The 22,305-nt window shown below is 47.0% G+C and overlaps 1 protein-coding gene across 11 annotated transcripts in view; it reads left to right on the top strand.

Annotated features, from left to right (window-relative positions):
- The first annotated feature begins 2,932 nt into the window (after window positions 1-2,932).
- KDM5C (lysine demethylase 5C) overlaps window positions 2,933-22,305 on the top strand; it is a 31,721-nt gene continuing 12,348 nt past the window's right edge. For 3 of the 11 annotated variants that reach the window (XM_057537989.1, XM_057537996.1, XM_057537992.1), the window contains exons 1-12: window positions 2,935-3,534; window positions 7,843-7,920; window positions 10,176-10,298; window positions 10,592-10,762; window positions 11,141-11,275; window positions 12,030-12,153; window positions 12,263-12,444; window positions 13,489-13,647; window positions 15,421-15,540; window positions 15,667-15,825; window positions 16,460-16,641; window positions 16,738-16,900. In XM_057537989.1, the coding sequence (XP_057393972.1) occupies window positions 3,385-3,534; window positions 7,843-7,920; window positions 10,176-10,298; window positions 10,592-10,762; window positions 11,141-11,275; window positions 12,030-12,153; window positions 12,263-12,444; window positions 13,489-13,647; window positions 15,421-15,540; window positions 15,667-15,825; window positions 16,460-16,641; window positions 16,738-16,900 (1,746 nt within the window). In that variant the 5' untranslated portion in view covers window positions 2,935-3,384. Of the gene's footprint in view, window positions 3,535-7,842; window positions 7,921-10,175; window positions 10,299-10,591; window positions 10,763-11,140; window positions 11,276-12,029; window positions 12,154-12,262; window positions 12,445-13,488; window positions 13,648-15,420; window positions 15,541-15,666; window positions 15,826-16,459; window positions 16,642-16,737; window positions 16,901-22,305 lie in introns of all 11 variants that reach the window. The other 8 variants (XM_057537993.1, XM_057537988.1, XM_057537990.1 and 5 more) reach the window with 7 other exon arrangements.

Raw genomic sequence — 22,305 nt, forward strand, 5'->3', positions numbered from 1 at the left:
GAGCTCCCTGCTGCTTCCCAGTTTTTAACCCTGCAGTGCCCAGACTCAGGCAGGTCTCCAGCAAGATCCAAGGATTGAGAAAGGATTCCATTTCCTGAGCACCTGTGGTTTGGAGCGGGGAGGGGGCACCATCTGAGATTTTTACAGGCAGAATTGTACAGCAGTCAGACAGACCTGGGTTTGAACTCTGCCACTTACTAGCCATGTGACTTGGTTAAGTTTATACTTCTCTGAACTTCAGTCTCCTCATCTGTAAAACAGGGATAACAATACCTATTTCATAGCACCTGGCCTTTGATGAATGGTAGTTATCATGATCTTTAATCTTCATAACTACCCTGTGAGGAAGGGTTTACATAGTCTCATTGGATAAATGAGAAAATCAAGGTTCATGCAGGTGAGGTACTTGGTAGATCTCAGTGGGTGAATGTCAGCTGCAAGAAAGCAGGGACCATGTCTGTCTTGGTCACCATTATATTCCCAGGGCCCAGAAGAGTGCCTGGTGCATAGTAGGAATTTGATAAATGTTTATGAATGAATGAATTGGATCTGACTGGCTTCAAAGACTCTATGCAATTTCCATTTGTCCTTCCAGGATGGTGGGGGTGGTGTCCCAGCTAAGGACCTCAGAGAAGGCTTTGGGAAGGCTAGGCTGAGCTGAGACCCCAAACCTGGTCTCCTGACTCCTAATTCATGCTCTTTGCCCTTCACTCAGCTGCCTCAAGATGGAAAGGTCAAACTTCCTTCAACCTAGGATTTGGCATATTCTTTTATCTTCTTTGTTCTCCTCACCCTTCTCCTGCCTAGTTCTATCACTGGTAGGAGCAAATGACAGGAAGAGCATTTGACCCCGAGTCAGCAACTTCCCGTGTAACAGTGGGCAAGTTGTTTAATCTGTCTGGAACTTGGTTCCTCATCTACAGAATGGGTAAATTGACCTACATCTTTCCCAAGACTGTTGCAAAGATTAAGGGAAATAATTGGTATGAAAGAGCTATGTGGGCTGTTAAATGCTTACACATGTGAGAGGCTAGTGATTTTTTTTTTTTTTTTTTTTTTACTGTTATTAGCATCACCTCATCTAGCTTTCTGTTTCCTGTCCAGACAGTTGTTCAGTTGGGTCATTCACCTGTGTTTCAGGTGGAGAAGGGTTGAGGTTTCCCCTGACACCTAGAAAACTAGAAAGGAGTTGTCACTTACTATATGTATTACTTGGGACAAGTTTCCTCACAAGACAAGTAGGGATAAAGATTCCAAACATTCAAGGCAATCTAAGGGTTCAGGTGATAAAAAAAAATCTGAAATCACTAGGCACAATGCCTGACACAAAGGAGATTCTTAATGAGTTTTGACACATTGTTGTTGACTCTCAGAAGTAAAAATAACAGTTAACAGATACTGAGGGCCTTCTATATGCCAGGTACTGTACAACAATCCTGCAAGGTAGGGATTATCATCTCCGCACAACATCATTCAGTTTCATAAGTTGGGACTTACCCAAGGGTACATAACTAGAAAACAGCAGAGCTGGTGGGACTAGAAATCAGGCCTCTCTGACTCCAGGGTGTGAGCTCCTACCAGTGTTCCCCACTCCCTCAGAGCGGATGCCCTTAGCTCAGTCCTGAAGTAGGCAGAATGATATACCTAACTGGGACATGGTATGTGATTAGAAACAGTTAACTGAATGAAGGAATGACACTCTCCATCACCTTCAAACATATTCAAGCTTACAGCAGATGCTTAATATATCCAGGAAATGTTTGCAAAGAGTATATATTATTTTTAGTCAATATATACTAAGGCTGCTCAAAAATATTCATCTTTCTTTTGTTTACTCAACATTAATGTACCGCTTACCATGCCAAGTGCTAAGGATGTATAAGGTCACAAGGTCCCTGCCCTTAAAGAATTCACAATCTGATGGGGGAACATAAAATAAGCACTTAATCAGCACATACGTAACTAATATGTGTACAGTAGGTGTTCGAACTACATGTGGTAGGCCCACAACTGATGAATAACTTAGAGCTCCTCAAATGCAGTAGATGTCTGACATATGGGCAAAGTACTGGTTTGATACTCAAAGTAGATGCAATAAACCTATTCAGAAACTGCTCACAAACATGCACACAATAGGAGCAGATGTACACATAGTAGGTACTCAAATGCAAGACAGAGGCTATACACAATACATACAATTCATGAACACAAATATTTGATAAGTACACTGTAGGCTCACAAATGGGCAAACAGTAGGTGCTTCAAACGGTGGGCACTGGTAGGATACACTCAGCCTTATTTTGTAGGTGTACATGCCACAAATGTGGACACGATAAAAGTGCAAACATAACAGTTGAAAGTGTTCATTAAAATGCTGACTGACAGTGACTCTTTGGGGTTAAGAATGGAAGCCCCATCTCTGAGAGGCCTCTACACGCAAACTTGGACAAAATAAATATTTTCTTCCTCTCCTCGGGACCCAGGATTCAAAAAATCCGCAATCCCCGGGGAGGGAGCAGCATCCCGACTTCCTTCGTTCAAAGCCCCAGAGGTATCGGCGCCTAGAGCTGGGAGCTGTGTACGCCTCTCTTAATCTGCGGGCCTGCATAAGGGTCCCTTGCAATCAGGCACCCGAAGCCGCCTTCTGTAGCCCACACCGGAAAGACCCGGGAGAAAGAGAGCGTGTTGGGGCGGGGCTCGCGCCAGGACTGAGGTCATCGAGGGGGGTGCCAGTTCGGACCCACCACCCACCAACGCCAACTCCTCTTCCGGTCTGTCTCCATAATGCGCATGCGCAGCACTGGCCTTTAAACGTGCACCGCCGGTCCATCCGGAAAGAGGATCCGGCAGTTAATTACAACTTTGTTCCTCCGCCGCTGAGGCGGACTATTTGCTCTCAGTCTGGGAAGCACTTTTGAGTTCCTGCTTCCTGATAGGAAACCCACGCCTGCCGATTCAGCTCAGTCTCCACGGGATGAAGGCTCCCTAGGGCTTGGCCTCACGCACGTTACACGAGGCTCGGAGGGACACCCTGCGGAGGGATCTGGTTTGTTGTGGTGAAGGGAGGGGGGAGACGCTGACAAACCAAGATGGCGGCGGCGGCGATGAAGGCCGCGGTGGTTGGGAGGTAACTGTGGTGTTGAAGGCTGCGGTAGTTGGGAGGCAGCGGCAGAGTTTGGAAGGAACGGAGCAGGACGAAGAGGTGGTAGCAGTAACGTCAGCCTGAGCCTCTCAGAGCGCGGCAGCTACACGCCCCCTGGGCCCTCGGCGGGCGGCGGCCGCCCTGCTTACGGCCTAGTCCCCGAGCAGTGCCTCGGCTTCATACAGCGGCGTCCGCCATGAGTCCTTAAGGGCCGTCCGAGCCCTCCAGTCCTAGGGCCCACCATGGAGCCGGGGTCTGACGACTTCCTACCGCCGCCGGAGTGCCCGGTGTTCGAGCCTAGCTGGGCGGAGTTCCGAGACCCTCTCGGCTACATTGCGAAAATCAGGCCCATCGCCGAGAAGTCGGGCATTTGCAAGATCCGCCCACCCGCGGTAAGGCCCTGGGCTGGTGGTCGCCGGCGACCAGGCCGGGGATGATGGACTAGGGTAGCGGGCGGAGAAGTCTGGAGCGGAGGGCAGCTCGAGGTGTGGGGAGATGGAGTGGCTGGGACTGTTGTGGATGCGACGTGGGTCGGAGAAAGGGTGCTGGGGCCAGGGGTCCTTTCGTGGTGTGAGGGCCCTAAGTCGGAGACCCACCCCCACCCCCCAACTCCCACCCCGCCCTTCAGAACTACTCCTAGTAAGGTTCAAGACAGGGATGCCTAGTGGCCCCGGGGAGAGTTCACGGAGAGGCACCCCGCACATCTCTTGGTTACCCCAAACCACCTAGGTCAAGGCTGCCCTAAATAAGGCTTTTTTCCCATTTACTGGCATCACTTCTCTTCAGGCAGGCAGTGTGGTGTAATGGAAAGATCACAGCTCTGAAGGGAGATAGACCTTAGTTCAAAACTCCACTCTGCAGCTTACCAGCTGTGTGACCTTGGACAAGTAACGTAATCTCTCTGAGCCTGTGAAATGGGTCCCTTGAATGGTTATTTCGAGAATTGGATTAAACTAGGTAGCGTCTGTGTGTAGTAGGCACTAGATAAGTGGTAATTATTGTGACTGCAAAGGTGTTTGATGTGGTCATTGGTTTGCTCCTATGTGGGTTGACTCATATTTACTCACACCCTGCCAGGCCAGTCCATTTATGATAATATTCTGGGCTGGTAAACCAGTCAGGAAATCAGTCTCACAGGCTCTATCTGGCTCCCCTGAGATGGGTTCAGGGAATTGTTCCCTTCTTTTCCTAGTCGAAGGCAATATCTGGGCCTTTCCTGCACATCACCGCCCAGGCTTGACTTCTGTGGAGAGTCTTGGACCAGTCAGTTTGGGGTGGGGTATATGAGTCCTTCCCAGAAGATTTCTACTCTGACCTGTCCCAGGATGTCAGAGGTCCCAGAGGATAGGATATTCTTGGACTCCCAGAAACAGAATGGACGGATGGAAGTCTGCCTCCTTTGGAACCCTTGATTCCCAGATGTCAGCAACAAAGGGCATATCTTTGCTCCTAGGCCTGGCTTCAGGCCAGGAGAAGTCCCCCAAGGGCTAGGATAGGCTGCCACCTTGCTAGCATGGAGGGGAAATGATGATATGTGTTGTTCAGTCACCACTTGGGATTCCAAGGGCAGGAATTGAGTTTGTCTGGAACAGGGTATTTTTGAGTAGGTGTCTCCTGGCTGAAACCAAATGGGAAACCCTGCTGCCACCTGAGGAGGGCACCATAGGCCTCCTTATTCAACTTGGTGCTTTCTGGTGTTCAGCCATACATCTAGGCTGGTTTCAGATGGATCCTCTGGGAGGTGTTGGGTAAGCTAATTTCTTCCTTGTTGGAGCTTGGCCACAGATCTCTGAGGTATCCTTGTCCATGGTGAGGAAGTGGCAGTGGGTAGTGAGAGGTCGGGAAGGCCAGCAGAAAGGAGAGGCTGGAGTCCTGGGTAGCATCAAGGAGGCACTCCCTGAAGTGGCCCGGCAGGCCTGTGGGAAAGAGGCATATCTGACAAAAGGGGTAGTTGAGGCTTGAATTTTCTATCCCATATTTCTATCTTGGACTTCTTGGGGCAGCCTGGCCTTGTGCAGGTATTGTTACCCTTCTTTGGGGGACCAGGGGTGGGATAGGTGACATGACCCTGGGGTGTGTGTGTGTGTGTCTGTCCTGCAGGGGGCCGTCCTTTGTTATGCTTCTCTTCTCTACCCCAACACTGTACTTCCCTGTAATCCAGGAGACCTGGCTCTCTCTGGTTTTTGTTGTGTTTTCCCTTCCGGTAGGGCTGCTCCTAGGCCTCCTTTAGGCAGCCTGGACTTCTGGCTGGAATTTAAAGCACTCACCCAAGTGGTGCTTGGACCCAGAGTGGGAACCTTTGTATGGGTGGGTGCTTGGAAGTTGAAGGTTTGCCTGAAGGGCCATTTGGATTCTGAATTGCTAGGCAGATGACTGCTACTCTTGGGGAAGATGGGTGTGAGGAGAGTGTTGGTATACTGGAGTAGACGCAGGGGAGCTTGGAAAGGCCTTGCTTCCTGCATCAGGTAGCCCACCTTTTTATCACCATCATGACGTAGTGAGTATTTGGCACATGGGAGTATGGGACTGAAGGCAGGATGAGGGAGCTTGTAGGTCCCAGGGAGAGCCAGGCAGGCAGATTTGCTGAACCTTTCCCAGCTATCTGTTGCATGCACAGCTCCTGCTCTAGGATTTCAGTTCTGCCATTTCCTGTCAGGTTGCTTGATGTTGCACTTATTCTTATCTAGAACTTGATTCAGCAGGAAAGAAAGGTGCCTGGAGTTTGGGGTTTGAGCACCTTTCTGCCTGGGTTACCTGCGCTGAGGGGAGTGCCCTACTGATGGGAAGCAAGAGGGCATGGGGAGCTTGTCTGGGCTTGAGCCATATCATTTTAGTTTGAGGTTTTTTTTTGTCGTTGTTGGGTTTGTTTGTTTGTTTTTGCCCCTGCTTCACTGAGTCCCATGTGTTTGCTACCTGCTTTGGCGGGGGGAATATGTGTGCATGCAAGTATGAGTCCTCTGGCTCCTGTCTGTATTTTTCTTTTTTTAAAAAAATTATTTTATTTTTGGCTGCATTGGCTCTTCGTTGCTACTCACGGGCTTTCTCTAGTTGTGGCAGCAGGGGCTACTCTTCATTCCAGTGCACGGGCTTCTCATTGCAGTGGCTTCTCTTGTTGCGGAGCATGGGCTCTAGGGCACGCGGGCTTCAGTAGTTGTGGCACGCGGGCTCAGTAGTTGTGGCACGCAGGCTCAGTAGTTGTGGCTCGTGGGCTGTAGAGCACAGGCTCAGTAGCTGCGGTGCACAGGCTTAGTTGCGCCACGGCATGTGGGATTTTCCCGGACCAGGGCTCGAACCATTCCCCTGCATTGACAGGTGGATTCTTAACCACTGCGCCATCAGGGAAGTCCCTGGCCCCTTTTCTCAAAGTGTGTGTACAGAAGAGGCCAACAGCTTTTTCTTCTCTTTTACTGTTCTCCTCCCCTGCTTCCACATGTATGCACGTGTGCGTGAACAGTCGTAGTCTGGTGTAGTGCAAAGAGCCTTGGACCGGAGGTCAGAAGACAGGGGTTCTAGTCTTGGCTCTACCACTAACTCAGCATGTGATTCTGGAGAAATCATATTTCTTCTCTGGGCCTCACTTTCTCCATCATTAAATGAGGGCACTGGTCTAGGTTACTCGAGGTTCTTCTCACCACTCAAGCAGGAGCCAGGGTTCTGAGGAGGAAAGGACTGCATGGGGGGCGGGGGGGGGGCAGGCGGGCATTGGGGAGGAGGCTCTTCACAGCTGCCCTTTGGGCAGGACACAACAAGCTCCGACTTGGCAGGACAGAGTCTCCCCCACTTTCATTATCTTTCCCTGACTTCCCTCCTTCTCCCCAAATCCTCCCAATCTTTGCTACCACAGTCAGTGGTGCATCCCAGCACTTAGGACACCCCTCCCCACTTCCTCCCCTGCCTCTTCCTGTACTGGGCAGGTGTTTGAGAGAGGACCCACAGGAAGCCTTTCTGACCAGGTGAGTATTGCAAATTCTTGCTCCTTGTTCCTTGCTCTTCCCTGCAGTGTCTATCTCAGGCCTTTTAAACTGAGAGAACAGACACTAAAGGCCCAAACCTTTAAATCCTGCCCAAATTGGAGATGAGCTACTCTGCATATGTATTGGGTAGTGAGGTCAGCCTTAGATTTCAAATCTTAATGATGATTCCTTTGAATAACATTTTCATTTGAAAACCAGTTTAATTTTCATATCAGTCTTATGAGGAAGCCAGGGCAGAAGTTCATATTCCCACCTTACAGTTGAGAAAACAGGTTCAGAAAGGTAAAATCCCTTAGCTAGTAAGTAGTGGAGCTAAAACATGAACCCAGGTTTTCTGACTCCAGATCCTGTGTGCTTTCCAGTACTTCCAGACTGTGTGTCCTATGCCTAGGGGATGAGGAGTTAATATGGGCATAGGGAGAGTGCAGTCAGCTGTTTTGGGCCCCATCTCTCTATTTCTTAAAATCCTAACACTGTACTGTTGCAGGGACTCTGAAGACATTTCCCAGGGTATGTGCATGGGGTGTTGGGTGTGGACTTGAGGGGCTTCTAAAGCCCTGTAGTGAGTTGTGTGTGTATGGGTTGGGTGTTTGCCAGGTTAAAAGGTCTGACGTGGCTAGAGGTCTGGGAAGGCATGAATGGGGTGCTGAGCTGCTTTTGGTGCACCTCTGGTCTTGCACTATGCTGGAATAACCCAACTCCCTTTTCTCCTCTGTACCCACTCAGGACTGGCAGCCACCCTTTGCTGTAGAAGTGGACAACTTCAGGTTTACTCCCCGAATCCAGAGGCTGAATGAACTAGAGGTAAGATGACTAGCAACTGGTGGTGGGGTTGGGAGAATGGATACCTGAGCTCTGATCCCACTTCCCTCCTACCTTCTCTGTCTAAGGTACTTTACCTAACTAGGCCTTTATTCTGTCTTCTGTGAAATCGCCTGGAGGGCATGGAGGAAGCTTTTGAGCTCTGAATAATATAACCAAGAGCAGGAGCATTTAGCATCCCAAATCTGATAGCCCCAAGGCTGGGGATGGCCCTTTTCCACAAAGGTTTGCTACTTCTGAAGCTCCCCTGTCAACTAACCCACCCTGCTTGGGTCAACAAAAGAGAAATATGGGGCTGGTTGAGACCCTTTCTTGCTTGGCCAGCTGAATGTGTCCTCATCTATCCAATTCATCTACAGCCCTGTGCTTCCTACCTTTCTTCCATGGTGCTTGGTAAGGTGGGAGGTGAGGTGGATGGGCAGGAACAATGCAAGAACTGGTCTGTGAGGAAGCTGGAATGGTTACAGACTTGGACAGAGGGTCAGGCAGGTAGGCTTTTCCCTCTCCTTTATATTCCATACAGGAAATCTAGGCCCTTTGCATGGGTAAGGTGAGGTTCTCCACTAAGGACTTGAGAATGCCCCAGGGCAATGAGAGTAGATGCCCTCAAGCCAGTTCCAGGTAAAGTTCTGGAGTTTCCCATGGAAGGTGTAGGGTAGAGGTATGCTACCACTCCTCTCCCTCATTATTAGGTATCCTCAAGCCTTACTAGATGTCTGGGGGTGTGGGGGTGACTATTAGGCCCAACCGAATACCCATAACCTAAAAGCGTACTTGTCTTCTAGACCACAGTTCCTCAACCTTGGCACTGTTGACATTTTGGGCCAGGTAATTTTTTGTCGTGGAGGGCTGTCCTGTGCATTGTAGGATGTCTGTCAGCATCCCTGGCCTCTACCCACATAGTACCCTCTCCCGGTTATGGCAACCAAAAATGTCTCTAGGCATTACTTAAATGTCCCCTGGAGGGCAAAATTGCCCCTCATTGAGAATCACTGTTCTAGAGTCGGTCTAGGTGCTGTTCTGGTCAGGGCAAAAATCATCTCTTGTATGGGGTACAAGGTCCTTAGAGAAATGGATCTGACCAGGTCTGCTGGGGTATAGCTAGGACAAGGTGTAGCCTACCATGGGACAGGGACAGGTTTTCTAGAGAGAGAGTGCTGGCTAATGAGGGGGAGGGGCAGGGATGGGCCAAGGTTGGAAAGCTAAGGCGTTGAGGTGGAGGGAGTAGGGTTCCTGGCCCCTTAGGGATTCTCATAGCAAAGGAGCCATAGGATGTTCCTTCCCACAAATAGACCTTACTTTTCCTCATCTGTGAAAGAACTGTCCCTGTTTCCCCCTAATGGGATCAGAGCAAGGTAATGAATGATAATGACTTACCCAGTTCTCCCTAGAACTAGGCCTTCTGATTAGGGTGAGGTGGTTATAGACTTGGGGCCTTGGGGAGCCCTTCTTGGGTCACTGAGATTTCAGGAAAGCATGGTACATGCCTTGTTCCTAGAATCTTTGGCCCACATTGGTTCCTGGGTGGGCCAGGTGCCAGTGCTGCTTTGGTACACCATCTCAGTTCTTTAGGCCGTTCTATCTTTAGCATGCACTCTCACCCTTCAGCCACCATGGAACAAATTTCATGGTGCATGTGAAGAGGTGAATGTTTTCTTTTGGAGCCTTCATTCTCTGAAACATGCCTAGAGCTTAGATTTAATTCCAAAGTTCCAGAGGGCATTCACTGTTCCTCTCATAAGTCTACCCTTCTGGGGTGAGTGGACTGGGCAGTTTTTTATTTCCCTCATAATCAGAAAACGGGTCCAGAGAATAGAACTGATTTACTCAAGACTATACAGCAAATTATTAGCAGAGGAAAAGCAAAAACTTACGTTATTTGACACTCAAATCTCTTGGTACCTGCTGTGTGACTTGAGGAAGCAGGGACTCTCTGTAAAAGAGATGACAATACTTCTGCAGCCCTGTCAGGGCGATTGAGAAAGAGTATATGTAAAGCTTTGGCTGTTATGACTCGACCTGCTCTGTTTTGGGACCTTGGGCTTCTCCTGTTGCCTGGAAGGTGGCAAAGATAAGAGAGGTGGGCGAGGTGCTACCTAGAGTTGGGGATCCAGTTCACTGGGAGAGGCCCTGGGTAGTGGGCTGCTCTGCATCCCTTCTCCTCCCCTAAGATTAGGCCAGAAGATAGGGGTCAGGTAGAGGGGGAGGCCAGCCTCTCTGAGCCATTTTTTCTCCAGGCCCAGACGAGAGTGAAACTGAACTACTTGGATCAGATTGCCAAATTCTGGGAAATCCAGGGCTCCTCCTTAAAGATTCCCAATGTAGAACGGCGGATCTTGGACCTCTACAGCCTCAGCAAAGTAAGAACAGGTTTTTCTCAAACCCCTCCCCACCCCACACCTTAATATCCTTGGTACTCTGGGGGCCACCTTGGTTTGGATATTGGATCTCTAGGCTACAGTGGAAGGGGCACAGCCTGGTAGCACACAAGCTGTCATCAGAACTTCTCAGCATCTCTTGGCTGCAATTTGAGTCTGAGTGGTGGAGGTAGGAGGGGGTAGCCTCCAGTGAAGTGAGGGGCTGGAGTTGTCCTCGTTGTCCTTTCTGTACATACACACAGCACATCCACGTCCCTTCCTGCTTGTCCTTACAGATCGTGGTGGAGGAAGGTGGCTATGAAGCCATCTGCAAGGACCGTCGATGGGCTCGGGTGGCCCAGCGCCTCAACTACCCACCAGGCAAAAACATTGGCTCCTTGCTACGCTCCCACTATGAACGCATCGTTTACCCCTATGAGATGTACCAGTCTGGAGCCAACCTGGTGGTAAGGATGCCGAGCCGGGGTGGAGTAGGCTTTCCCTTGCCAGATGCAGATTTCCACACTTGCTCTTAATGGAACTGGTTCAGTGGAGTGGACTGGAGACCTGGAGAGGTCTGGGAAGAGATGGAGTTTGGTTTAGTTGGGGAGATGGTTGCGGGGAGGTGGTTGGAAGGAGGGATGGCATAAGCAGAGGCATGAGAAGAATTCCCAAAGTGTGTGCTGGTGTCAGTGGCCAGTTGAGCAGGGCCTATTGGGTGGGTGGCGGGGGGCGTGGTACATGAAACCACGGCTTTGGTTGCCATTGGGTGAGGGTAAAGGGAAGTCCTTGCTGTTGGGAGCTGGGGCCCCATGCCCTGACCCTTACCCCTCACCTGTCCCCAGCAGTGCAACACACGTCCATTTGATAATGAGGAGAAGGACAAGGAATACAAACCCCACAGTATCCCCCTTCGACAGTCTGTGCAGCCCTCCAAGTTCAACAGCTATGGCCGGCGAGCCAAGAGACTGCAGCCTGATGTGAGTACTTCCCTTCTTCTAACTTGGAGCTTTGGTGGTGAAGAGAGTCCTCTCCCTTCCCTCTGACCAAGGTTCTCTTCCCTGTTCCACTCTCCCTTCTCTTGGTTCTCTTGAGTTCTGAGCAGTAGTGTGCCTCTTTCTGGCTTCACTCTTGCTCTTCCTCTACTCTCAGCTGAGCTTCTGAGCTGGGTTTTGATCTGTTTGTATAATATCTTTCCTATGTCTGGTGTTCTTGCCTGCCTTGTTCCTTTCCTGACTCACTCTGCTCATAGGGGAAGAACTCTTCTTTTTCTCCTTATAACTATATCTTAGCCTCAGGAAGAAGCTTATGTGCCGGCATTCTTCTGGGCATGGGGGATACAGCAGAGAACAAGATAGACACTGTCCCTGGGCTCACCAAAGCATGTAATTTACCAGATCATATTAGTCACTGCCATTTATTGGTAGATGCAAATACTTAGATTTCTTTATATATGTTTTCCTCAAACCCCCTTGTAACTGTGAGGTAGGAGTTAATATTCTCATTTTACAGTTGGAAAAACTGAGATCCCATCTTAATTCCATTCCAAGAGAGGAATGAGGAGGGAGTTCACTTACCCTCAGTCTCCAAAAAGCAATCTGAATTCTTGCCTGGGCCCACCTATGCCTCCACCCTGGCATGAACTCACGTGATAGAGTCCAAGCTGTCGTTCTTTTAGGATGGGGCAGTCTGCCCAAGATAGCAGTCTTGATTCATTTCCTTCTTTCCTCCCAGCCGGAACCCACAGAGGAAGACATTGAAAAGAATCCTGAGCTGAAGAAGCTTCAGATCTATGGGGCAGGCCCCAAGATGATGGGCCTGGGCCTCATGGCCAAGGATAAGACTCTGCGGAAAAAAGGTGAGGCCTGACAGGCTGGGGCAGTGTGAAGAATGGCCTCACCAGGGGAGAGGAGCCTGGGCTGCGACTGTTCAGACTTGTACCTTAGAGCCGTTCTTCTCTCTCCCAGATAAGGAAGGGCCCGAGTGCCCCCCGACCATAGTGGTGAAGGAGGAGTCAGGTGGGGACGTGAAGGTGGAGTCACCCTCACCCAAGACCTTCCTGGAGGGCAAGGAGGAGCTGAGTCACAGCCCAGAGCCCTGCACCAAGATGACCATGAGGCTGCGGAGGAACCACAGCAATGCCCAGTTTGTAAGGACCTAGCCCTGACTTCCTAATGCTCTGCTTCTCATCCCTTCAACGAGCATTTCCCCAGCATGGCACTGGACCAGGTGGCATTAAGCAGAAAAGTGGGCCTGGTGGGCCCTGCCCTCAGGTAGCTCACTTAATTGGGGAAACAAGGCCAACTCACATGGAACAAAGAACAAGAAAGGGTGATCAAGTGCTGTCAACATGAAGTGCTGGAAGGGTGCAGAGGAGGAGACTCCCTCTCCATTGCTTCAGGATAAAGGCTAAGCTCCTCATTATCATGCATGATCCAGTCCCTGCAGACCTCTAGCCTCATTCCCCAGCACTGCCCACCTTACTCCTTCTGCTATAGCCACACTGAACTACTTGTAGGTATGTTTGCTTTTTTCCCGAGATGTGCCATGCTTTCTTTCCCCGTCCTTTGTACATGCTGTTTCTTCTGCCTGGAAGAGTTTTCCCCTGTGCTCTGCCCCATTGCCAAATTCCAGTTTGCCTTCAGGTCTCAGTCACTTTCAAGTGTCACCGTTTCAGTGAAGTTCTTCTCAAGGCTGTCCCTCCTTATCTCCAGCTGATTCGAGTGCTTCCTCCTTTAGGTTTCCATAGTACCCTTTTACGGGCTGCTATTGGCAGTTTCTACACTGCCCTTTAATTTTTATGAACTTGTGCCTCTGGAGTACTGTATGCCTTTAGAAGGCAGATGCCATGTCTTATTTATCGCTGTACTGAAGAGTGCAGCATAATGTTGAACACATAAGTGTTCAGTAAGTATTTATTGAATGAATGAAAACGGGGGATTCAGGACTGAATGATAAAGACTCTGCTGTCACAGCTCTACAGTTAGTTTATTTGGGGAGGTGGTACGTGCATGCAGTTAAATTCCAGGCCTAGCATGACTAACCTGTACAGGGCCGTGAATGATCCAGCCAGCAGGCAAGGTGGGTTTCTAATGGAGATCTTTGTGGACTAGGGTGCTGTCTGGAGGAGTCTGATGTTTGAAAGGCTGGACAGGGCTTAGGTTAATGAACTGTTGCCTCCCTCCCCTGGCAGATTGAGTCATATGTATGCCGAATGTGTTCCCGAGGGGATGAGGATGACAAGCTCCTGCTGTGTGATGGCTGTGATGACAACTACCACATCTTCTGCTTGCTGCCTCCTTTGCCTGAGATTCCCAAGGGTGTCTGGCGGTGCCCAAAGTGTGTCATGGCGGTAAGGACTTCCCAGCCCCAGTCTATGTCTGCCTCATAGGCTATTCTTGCCTTCCTTCATCCGGTCTTACTGAAAGCAGCCTCCTAGTTCAGCCACAGTCTTGTGTTTTGGGTACCTGGGGTGGGGCTAGGTTGGGCAGAACTTTGGGAGAAAGAAAAGGAGGACACTCAACCTGTGTTCTCTGGGAGCTCTCAGACCACCTGGGGAGGTGAGAGTCATGATTAGACAGATCATATGTGATGACATATAATCAAATGTTAAATTGTGTGTTAGAAATTCAGATGTAGAAGTTCAGAGGACAGGAAAGTGACTAAGGGTAGTAATCAGGGAAGGTGTCAGCAATGAGATTTGGAGGACAGGAATATGAAAAAAAATGTTCTTTTGATTTCCAAGTTTTTTATTCTTTGTTTCTTTTAGAAAGCTTGGAAAATAGACAAATTACCTATCATCTCACCACCTAGAGACAACCATTGTTAATAGTCTGGTATATTTTCTTCTCATCTTTTCGTTGTTGCGTATATATAACTATCTTTAACAAGTTTGGGATCTTACTGTATATTTTCATTTGTTGCTTTATAATCATTTTTCTGTATTATTCAATTTATTCATGGGTATGATTTTTTTTTTCCTTGTAGGGGGTCCATCATGTGGGTATAATATTTATTTAGGTATTTTCCTTCTGTTGTGATAATTAGATTGGTTTGCAGTGTTGTAGATTTTAACTACAAGAGGTGGGCAGGCTTTCTAGACTGGGGGATGGAGGAGTGCAGGAGTAAGGATACATGGGGATAATGTACCTAGTGCAAGAGAGGCAGTGAGGAGAGCAGCTGAAGCAGCAGTGAGGGCTAAGAGGCCTGGGAAGTCTTCCAGTTCCATTTCATGAGCCTCCTACCTTGATCCAAATTCTGGGTGCTTGTCTACATCTCTCCTTGGGTTTCTGGAGAGTAGACACTGACAGTTTCTTGCCCTGTCAACTGTGGTCATAGAGACCAGGTGTGCACATGCACACACACTAGACACACACAAATGAGGAAAGAGACCAGGGCAGTGCATAATGGCCTTGGTAGTGGTGGGGATTCCTTTAGGGAGGAGTTTGGATACCAAAAGTATCATAGACAAAGACTGTCAGGTCTACTTGGCTCTCTTCTCTAAGTGGTTGTGGGCCAGTGGACCAGATTGACATTTAGTTTTCAGACATGAGCAGAAGGTGTGTCTGACTGGGGTACATACATCTCTCATCTAAAACCACGAACATAGATACAAAGTGAGTTAGACACACGTCCTGTCTTCGGAGACAGTGTAAAGAACAGGAATAGTGTGGGGTTTGACACTAGGAGTTGGTGCCTTCGTTTCCCATCCTCCAAGCTACTAGAATATTCAGTGTCATTTTCCCAGGTCTGTAGTTCCAGTCTGGGCCTAAAACTTCTCTAAGCATCCTGTATAAACTCACATTTTATCTTGAGAGAAAAAATAGTGGCAGAAGAGCATGGGGTAGCATATTTAAGGCAGAGCCCATGGTTTAGATAGTAAAGTCCTAAAGGAAGAGAAGAGCAAGAGCATGGTAGAAGTGCATGTGGGGAATGAAGAGACTAACTGTGCTCAAGTGCTAGGAGGAAAAGGTAGAGCTGTGATGTGAGACCTGCCTCAGGGGCCTTCAGTACAGACCTAGGGCTGTTCTCCCTCCTGACTCCTACCCCATATTCCAGCTCCGCTTTTGAGGATTCTCCACCTCTTTGCCTCTGCCTTGGTGACATGTTCTCCTTTGGGTTTCAGGAGTGTAAGCGCCCCCCCGAAGCCTTTGGCTTTGAGCAGGCTACCCGGGAATACACTCTGCAGAGCTTTGGCGAGATGGCTGACTCCTTTAAAGCCGATTACTTCAACATGCCCGTACACGTAGGTGATGGAGGGCTGGGGTAGTGTCAGGGCTAGGGTCATAGGTGCCTGATGGTCTGTAGCTCTCCTGGGTCAGTGGGGCCAGGATATGATGGGCCACGGTCATCTGCTACCCCTGTTCCTTAGATGGTGCCCACAGAACTCGTGGAGAAGGAATTCTGGCGGCTGGTGAATAGCATCGAGGAAGATGTGACTGTTGAGTATGGGGCTGACATCCATTCCAAAGAATTTGGTAGCGGTTTCCCCGTCAGTGACAGTAAGCGGCACCTAACCCCTGAGGAGGAGGTGAGTAGGTGATTCATGGTTATGTCAGCTGTGTGACTTAAGCGAGTCATTTAGTATCTGAAAGACTCAGTATCTCTATAGGATGGGGACTAGTATGCCTACCTTATATGGTTGCTGTGAGATGTAGATGGGATGATATGTGTAAAGAACACAGCCTAGTATCTGGCATGGCATCTCCAGTCATGAGATTGGCTGTTTTTTTGTCTGTAGAATGGGGATAGTATCCATTTTACAAATTTTATAAGAATTAAGTGAGAAGGTATATGAAGTACCTGGCAGGGTGCCTGGCTCATTCATAAGAAGTGTTCAGGGACTGGGATTGTAAGTGCAGGAAATAATGAGGCCCTAGGCCTGTATCAAGGGAAGGGTGCATTTTGGTCCAGAGCAGGGGCTTTTAACTTGCAGATATTTTGGTGGGTGGGCACATCTATAAACCTCCCTAAAATTGAAGTAAAGTGAAGTGAATTGAAATTTTGTGTGTATGCATTTGACAGAGGCAGGGGGAAGAACACCTATATTATTTCTTAGATGTTTCAGAAAGGTCTGTGACCTCAAAATTAAGGTTCCCTGGGCTAAAGATCTCCGCTCCTTAGCAAAACTCTCATCCCTTTTCCACAAATACCTGACCTGACAGGAGTATGCTACTAGTGGTTGGAACCTGAATGTGATGCCGGTGTTGGAGCAGTCCGTACTGTGCCACATCAATGCAGATATCTCCGGCATGAAGGTGCCCTGGCTCTATGTGGGCATGGTCTTCTCAGCCTTTTGCTGGCATATTGAGGATCACTGGAGTTACTCCATTAACTACCTCCACTGGTGAGTGGGTCCTGGAGAGCCAGGGAAGCGGTCAGGGTGGGCTCCTTCGGTACCATAGGTGTGTCCACTCTACATGTCTCCTTTCTGCTTGGCCAGGGGTGAGCCGAAGACCTGGTATGGGGTACCCTCACTTGCAGCAGAACATTTGGAAGAGGTGATGAAGAAGCTGACACCTGAGCTCTTTGATAGCCAGCCTGACCTTCTGCACCAACTTGTCACCCTCATGAATCCCAACACCCTCATGTCCCATGGTGTGCCGGTGAGTGTCCAGGAAATAGGGGCAAGGTGTAGGAATGAGTTAGTGGTGTCCTTTGTGGTGGTGGTGGTGGTGGTGGTGGTGATTGTCTGGAATCTACCCCTGCCCCTTTCTCATTCCTATTCTATCTTAATCAGGCTATAGGTTTGACAAATAATAGTGGTTAGAGATACAGTGTGATGGTGAGCCCTCTGGGCCTGATGTTTGAGGGCAACACCTTAGGGATGGCTTCCACCAGTGGAAAAGGGAAATAGAGGAAGGACTGGGCAAGACAAGTCTCCTTACTCTTAAGGGCACACATCATTTCCATTCACCTCCGGTTAGTCACAGCTTAGTCACATGGCCACATCTAGCTGTGAGGAAAACTGGAAAATCTGATTTTTATTGAGGATGGTCATGTACCAGCTACAAATTGGAGGTCATGTTATTAAGAAAGAGGGTGAGAATGAATATAGGGGGACAACTAGCAGTCTCTGCTATACTTTCCATATTGTGACCCTTCTTGGAGCAGTGGGTAGGTCTGTTTACTTATTTAACAGGTCAGAGTTCTATGGTGGTAATTAGTTAGCAATATATAAGTGTACCAAATCCACATGTTGTACACCAACATGTTATATGTCAACTATATCTCAATAAAGCTGGGACGGGGTGGGGGGAAGTAACCTAAAAAAAAAGAAGTGCCAATATCTTTCAGCATTTAAAAAAAAAAAGCTGAACCCAGAGTCCTGACTTGTCCTATTCTCCTTCTCTGTGGACTTCTCTCCCACCCTGGGTATACATCCTGGCTTACCTATAAGGGGCTTTATATTCCTGGGAATTTCTAACGTTGATTAGTATCGGCCAGTTTTCTGGTGTGGATCTTAAAATAACCTGATCAACAGTCCTGTAGAAACAGGAATGAGTACATCTTACACCTCTGCTTTGAGTCTTATTCATTCTGTGCTGCTACTCCTCCCCACTCCCTTCAACCCCGTCCCCCCAAAACCATCCTTGGCTACCCTGCTGCTTAGTCTAGTGCGTGGGACATGGTAGGCAGTCAGTACATATTGAATTAATATCTCCTTGAAATCCCTGGTCATCTGTACAGTAGGTCAGTGGTTCTCACCTGAATTTCTTCTTGCCTTCAGCTTGTTTTGCTATACTATATAACCTATGAGTAATACTTTTTATTATGCATTTTAGTGATACTTAACCAAGGTTTGAGATATCTAGGGAATTAGAGGAAACACATTCCTTTTCCCTCTCTGCATCACCCCGTTTAAGAATTACTGGGCTCAAGATATAGAAATGACCAAGGGCCCTTGAAGTTATGCTCTTCACAAGTAGACATTGGGTCTGACCTTTCCTCAGACTCCTTTCTTCCTGACCCACAGCATCAGTTCTTTCCCACAGTGTCAAGGAGAATTGTAAGAGTAGAAGAGGATTCTCCTTAAGGATTCAGACAGCTAAGATTCATATGTACATACATACATACATACATACATACATATATATATATATATTCATTCAATTCTAATCTCTTTTTAAAAAAACTTTCATCACAGACTTTTTTGCTACCACCTCCACAGCATTTCTCCTGCTCATGGCTCCCCAGCTTCTCTGGCCAGCTGCTGCTTCACCACCCCACCCTCTGTCTGCCAGGCCCTTCCTATAGGTAGTTCCCAGCATCTCCAGGCTCTTTGGACTTGGCAGTATCCCCTCCATCCAGGACATCTGATTTTCATATTCACATGTTGGCAGGCTGCAGTTTAGCCAGCTGGAGGTCCCTCAGAGCTATCTTTGGCCGCGCCCCCCCCCCCCCACCACCACCTCACCCATCTTCCTCTTTGGTGAGAGAAGGCCATTTCTTTTTATAGATAGAGATATATAGTATAAGTATTTTCATTATAAAAGAAACATCCCCCCTTTCCAAAAAATGGCAGTAGAGAGGTCATCTCTATTTCCTCCACATTTTGTTACGTTTCCATCTGTTTTTTATGTAAGTTTTGACATGACAATAATCAGTGTATGGATTTTATAATCTCTTTTGTTAAGTTTGGTCATCTAGAATGGCATTGTCCAATTTGGTAGCCACTAGCCACATGTGGCTATTGAGCACTTGAAACAAGACTAGTCCCAACTGAAATGTACTGAAAGTATAAAACATATGTTGGATTTCAAGACATTGTATGAAAAACAGAATGTGAAATATCTCACTAATACTTTTGTATACCAATTACACATTAAAATGATAATATTGTGCATATATTAAATAAAATACATTGAAGTTAATTTCACCTGTTTCTTTTTACTTTTTTAATGTGGTGGCTACTAGAGAATTTAAAAAGTACATATGTGGCTGGCATTATATTACTATTGGACAGTGCTGGTCTAGAATGATTTTTTACTTCCTCACCATGAACTATTTATAACCATCTTTTTTGAAAAATGGCTTTATTGCAGTATAATTTACATACCATAAAAATCACGCATTTTAAATGCACCATTCAGTGAATTTACAGAGTTGTGCTACCATCACCACAATCCAGTTTTAGAACATTTCCATCACCCCAAAAGGATCCCTTGTGCACTTTTGCAGTCACTCTCCATTCCAGCCCCTAGTCCCAGGCAACCACTGATCTGCTAACTAAAAATTTGCTTTTTCTAGACAGTTCATATAAATGGAATAATATGTGGTCTTTTGTGTCTGGCTTTTCACTTAGCATAATATTTTTGAGGTTCATCTATGTTATAGCTTGCTTCAGAACTTCATTCCTTTTTGTGGTGGAATAATATTATGTTGTATGGATATACTACATTTTGTTTGTCCATTCACCAGCTGATGGACTTTTGGGTCATTTTTTAATAGCTGCAGAATGTGAGGAGAGCTTTCTAAAAAAAACTGCATAGGAAACAGTAAAGTGACATTGCCAAAATGAGGGTGCATTAGGTTCTATTTCTGGCTCTGCTACTTGAGGCTTCTGTGGGACTCAGTGTTCACATCTCTAAAATTAAGGCTGGGACTAGATCATTCAGCAAATACTGCTAGAACTCCCTCTGTGTGCAAGGCCTCTGGTCAGCACCCTTAAAGCAAATAAACTAATCCCTGCCTTTAGTCATGTGCAGTTGAGTAGAGGACAAAGGTGAGTAAACAACTGGAATAAAATATTAGAGGTGCTACAAAAGAACAGCAGACTGGGTCATTAGGAAGTGGGGGCGGGGGGGGGGGGGAGGTCAGGAAAGCATTTGTAGAAGTGGCGACACTTGAAGGAAGAGTAAGAGTTTGCCTGTTGGGGCCGTGGCTTTATCATGTAGATACGGGGATTCAAGTGAGGGGTTCTCAACAGGGACATTACATAATCAGGTTTGCATTTTGGTTGGGGAAGACAATTCTAGTGGTTGGTAATGGGGGCCAGTGCAGTAGTACAAGCAGTAAATACTGATGTTGCCTCTAAGTAGGGATAGATTTGAGAAGAAAATGTACTGGAGGTGGGAACTGATACATGACCTGAATAAATGTGGAGATTCAGTATTGTTAGGATGCTAGTTCTCTCCTCATTAGTCTAGAACCCTAGCAGATGAATTGTTGGGTTGAAAGCTATAAACATCTTAGGTTCTTGGTTATGAATCAGCAATTTTGCTTTCCAGAGAGGAGTTATTGGTCCCCATACCAGCACTGTACTTATTTCACTGTGCCTTCATCAGCATGGAATGTTCATTTTAAAAAACTTTGCAAGACTTCTTGGTAAAGACAGCTAATTAAACATACACATGGCTACTTCCATTCCTTACTGAAACTTCACAAAATGGCACAAAGTGATTTTTTTTTTAAGGTAAAAAAAAAATCACAGAGATGGGGAAAACAAGAAAAGAGACAATGATAAACAAAATTCTTGAAACTAGGAAACAAATAAGAAAACAATCTTAAGCCAGTTCTGGAACATCTGAGAACCAATCTGAGAACCAATCTGATTTATACTTCAGTACCCCCTAAAGGTTCAGTAGTTGGTTGCAGCAGACATTCTGGGAGTAAAGACGAATGGGGTAAAAATAAAGATTGGTTCATATTTATATCAGAAGCTATGGGAGGGACTTCCCTGGTGGCACAGTGGTTAAGAATCCACCTGCCAGTGCAGGAGACATGGGTTCGAGCCCTGGTCCGGGAAGATCCCACATGCTGCAGAGCAGCTAAGCCCGTGTGCCACAACTACTGAAGCCCACGCGCCTAAAGCCTGTGCTCCGCAACAAGAGAAGCCACCACAATAAGAAGCCCAAGCACCGCAACAAAGAGCAGCCCCCGCTTGCTGCGACTGGAGAAAGCCCACGTGCAGCAACGAAGACCCAAAGCAGCCAAAAATAAATAAATAAATTAAAAAAAAAAAAAAAGCAGCAGCTATGGGATCCCCACCCACACTGGGCATCTGGAAATGTGACCCTCCCTCACTCTAGCAAAACACTGTGAGATTTACTTTCAAAGAGGTTGAAATAGATCTCTGGATTGAGGTCTTCTAGGTACAGTTGAGAGCAGAAGTATAGTGAAACTAGTAGGATTCATTGTATACTTACTGAATGCTGAGGTTCCCAGCCATCTTCCTCCACTTGACTCTTAGAACAATAGCAGCCAGACCTTTTTCCTTCAGGCAAAAAAATAGGAGAGTTTTCTCTGGGGAATCTGACTGGCCCAAAAGGAAAGACCTAGAGTTTCCCAAACTAAGTGGCTTCACTCTACAGTGGCTCACAGTTGACAAACTTCACCTCTGTACTCAGAACTTCCATTCAGCCTTTTCATTTCTTGAATATAACTAGATAGCCACAGATTAACAGACAACTGAGAAAACTCTAGAATAAACAAAGTAGAGCCAAATGGTAAAAAAGCAGCTTGGACAAACAGAGCCTAGGCAGGAAGAAGTAAACTTCAAAAAGAAAAGAAACCTTGTTAATACCTTCAGAGATGAGCATATATTGCAAACATAAAATAAGAACAGGATGCTATTTTAAAAGAACATGCTGAGAACGAAAATTAAAATTAAGATAGCAAAAGTGGAAGACGAAAAAGAAAATAAAAAGCTTAGAAGATAAACAGTTAAGGAAATCTCCCAGAAAATAGAATAGAAAGATAAAGATGGAAAAAGGTAGAGAAAGTTAGAGAATTTGTTCTGGGGGTTCAATATTCAAATAATTCTCTCTGAAAAGAGAATAAATGAAAACTGAAAGGATCAAATTGTTAAGAAATTGTTCAAAAAAATTTCCCTGAACTGAACGACAGTTTCCAGAATCAGAGGGCCTACCCAGTACATGAATGCAAATAGATCCACGCCAAGGTATATCTGGTGAATTTTCATATCAAACAGTGGGACCAGAAAACTACAAGCTTTCTGAGAGAGAAAACAGGTTTCATTCAAAACATTAGGAATCAGAACAGCTTTAGA

The sequence above is a fragment of the Balaenoptera acutorostrata genome, chromosome X (genome assembly GCF_949987535.1).
Source record: "Balaenoptera acutorostrata chromosome X, mBalAcu1.1, whole genome shotgun sequence".
Lineage (NCBI taxonomy): Eukaryota > Metazoa > Chordata > Mammalia > Artiodactyla > Balaenopteridae > Balaenoptera > Balaenoptera acutorostrata.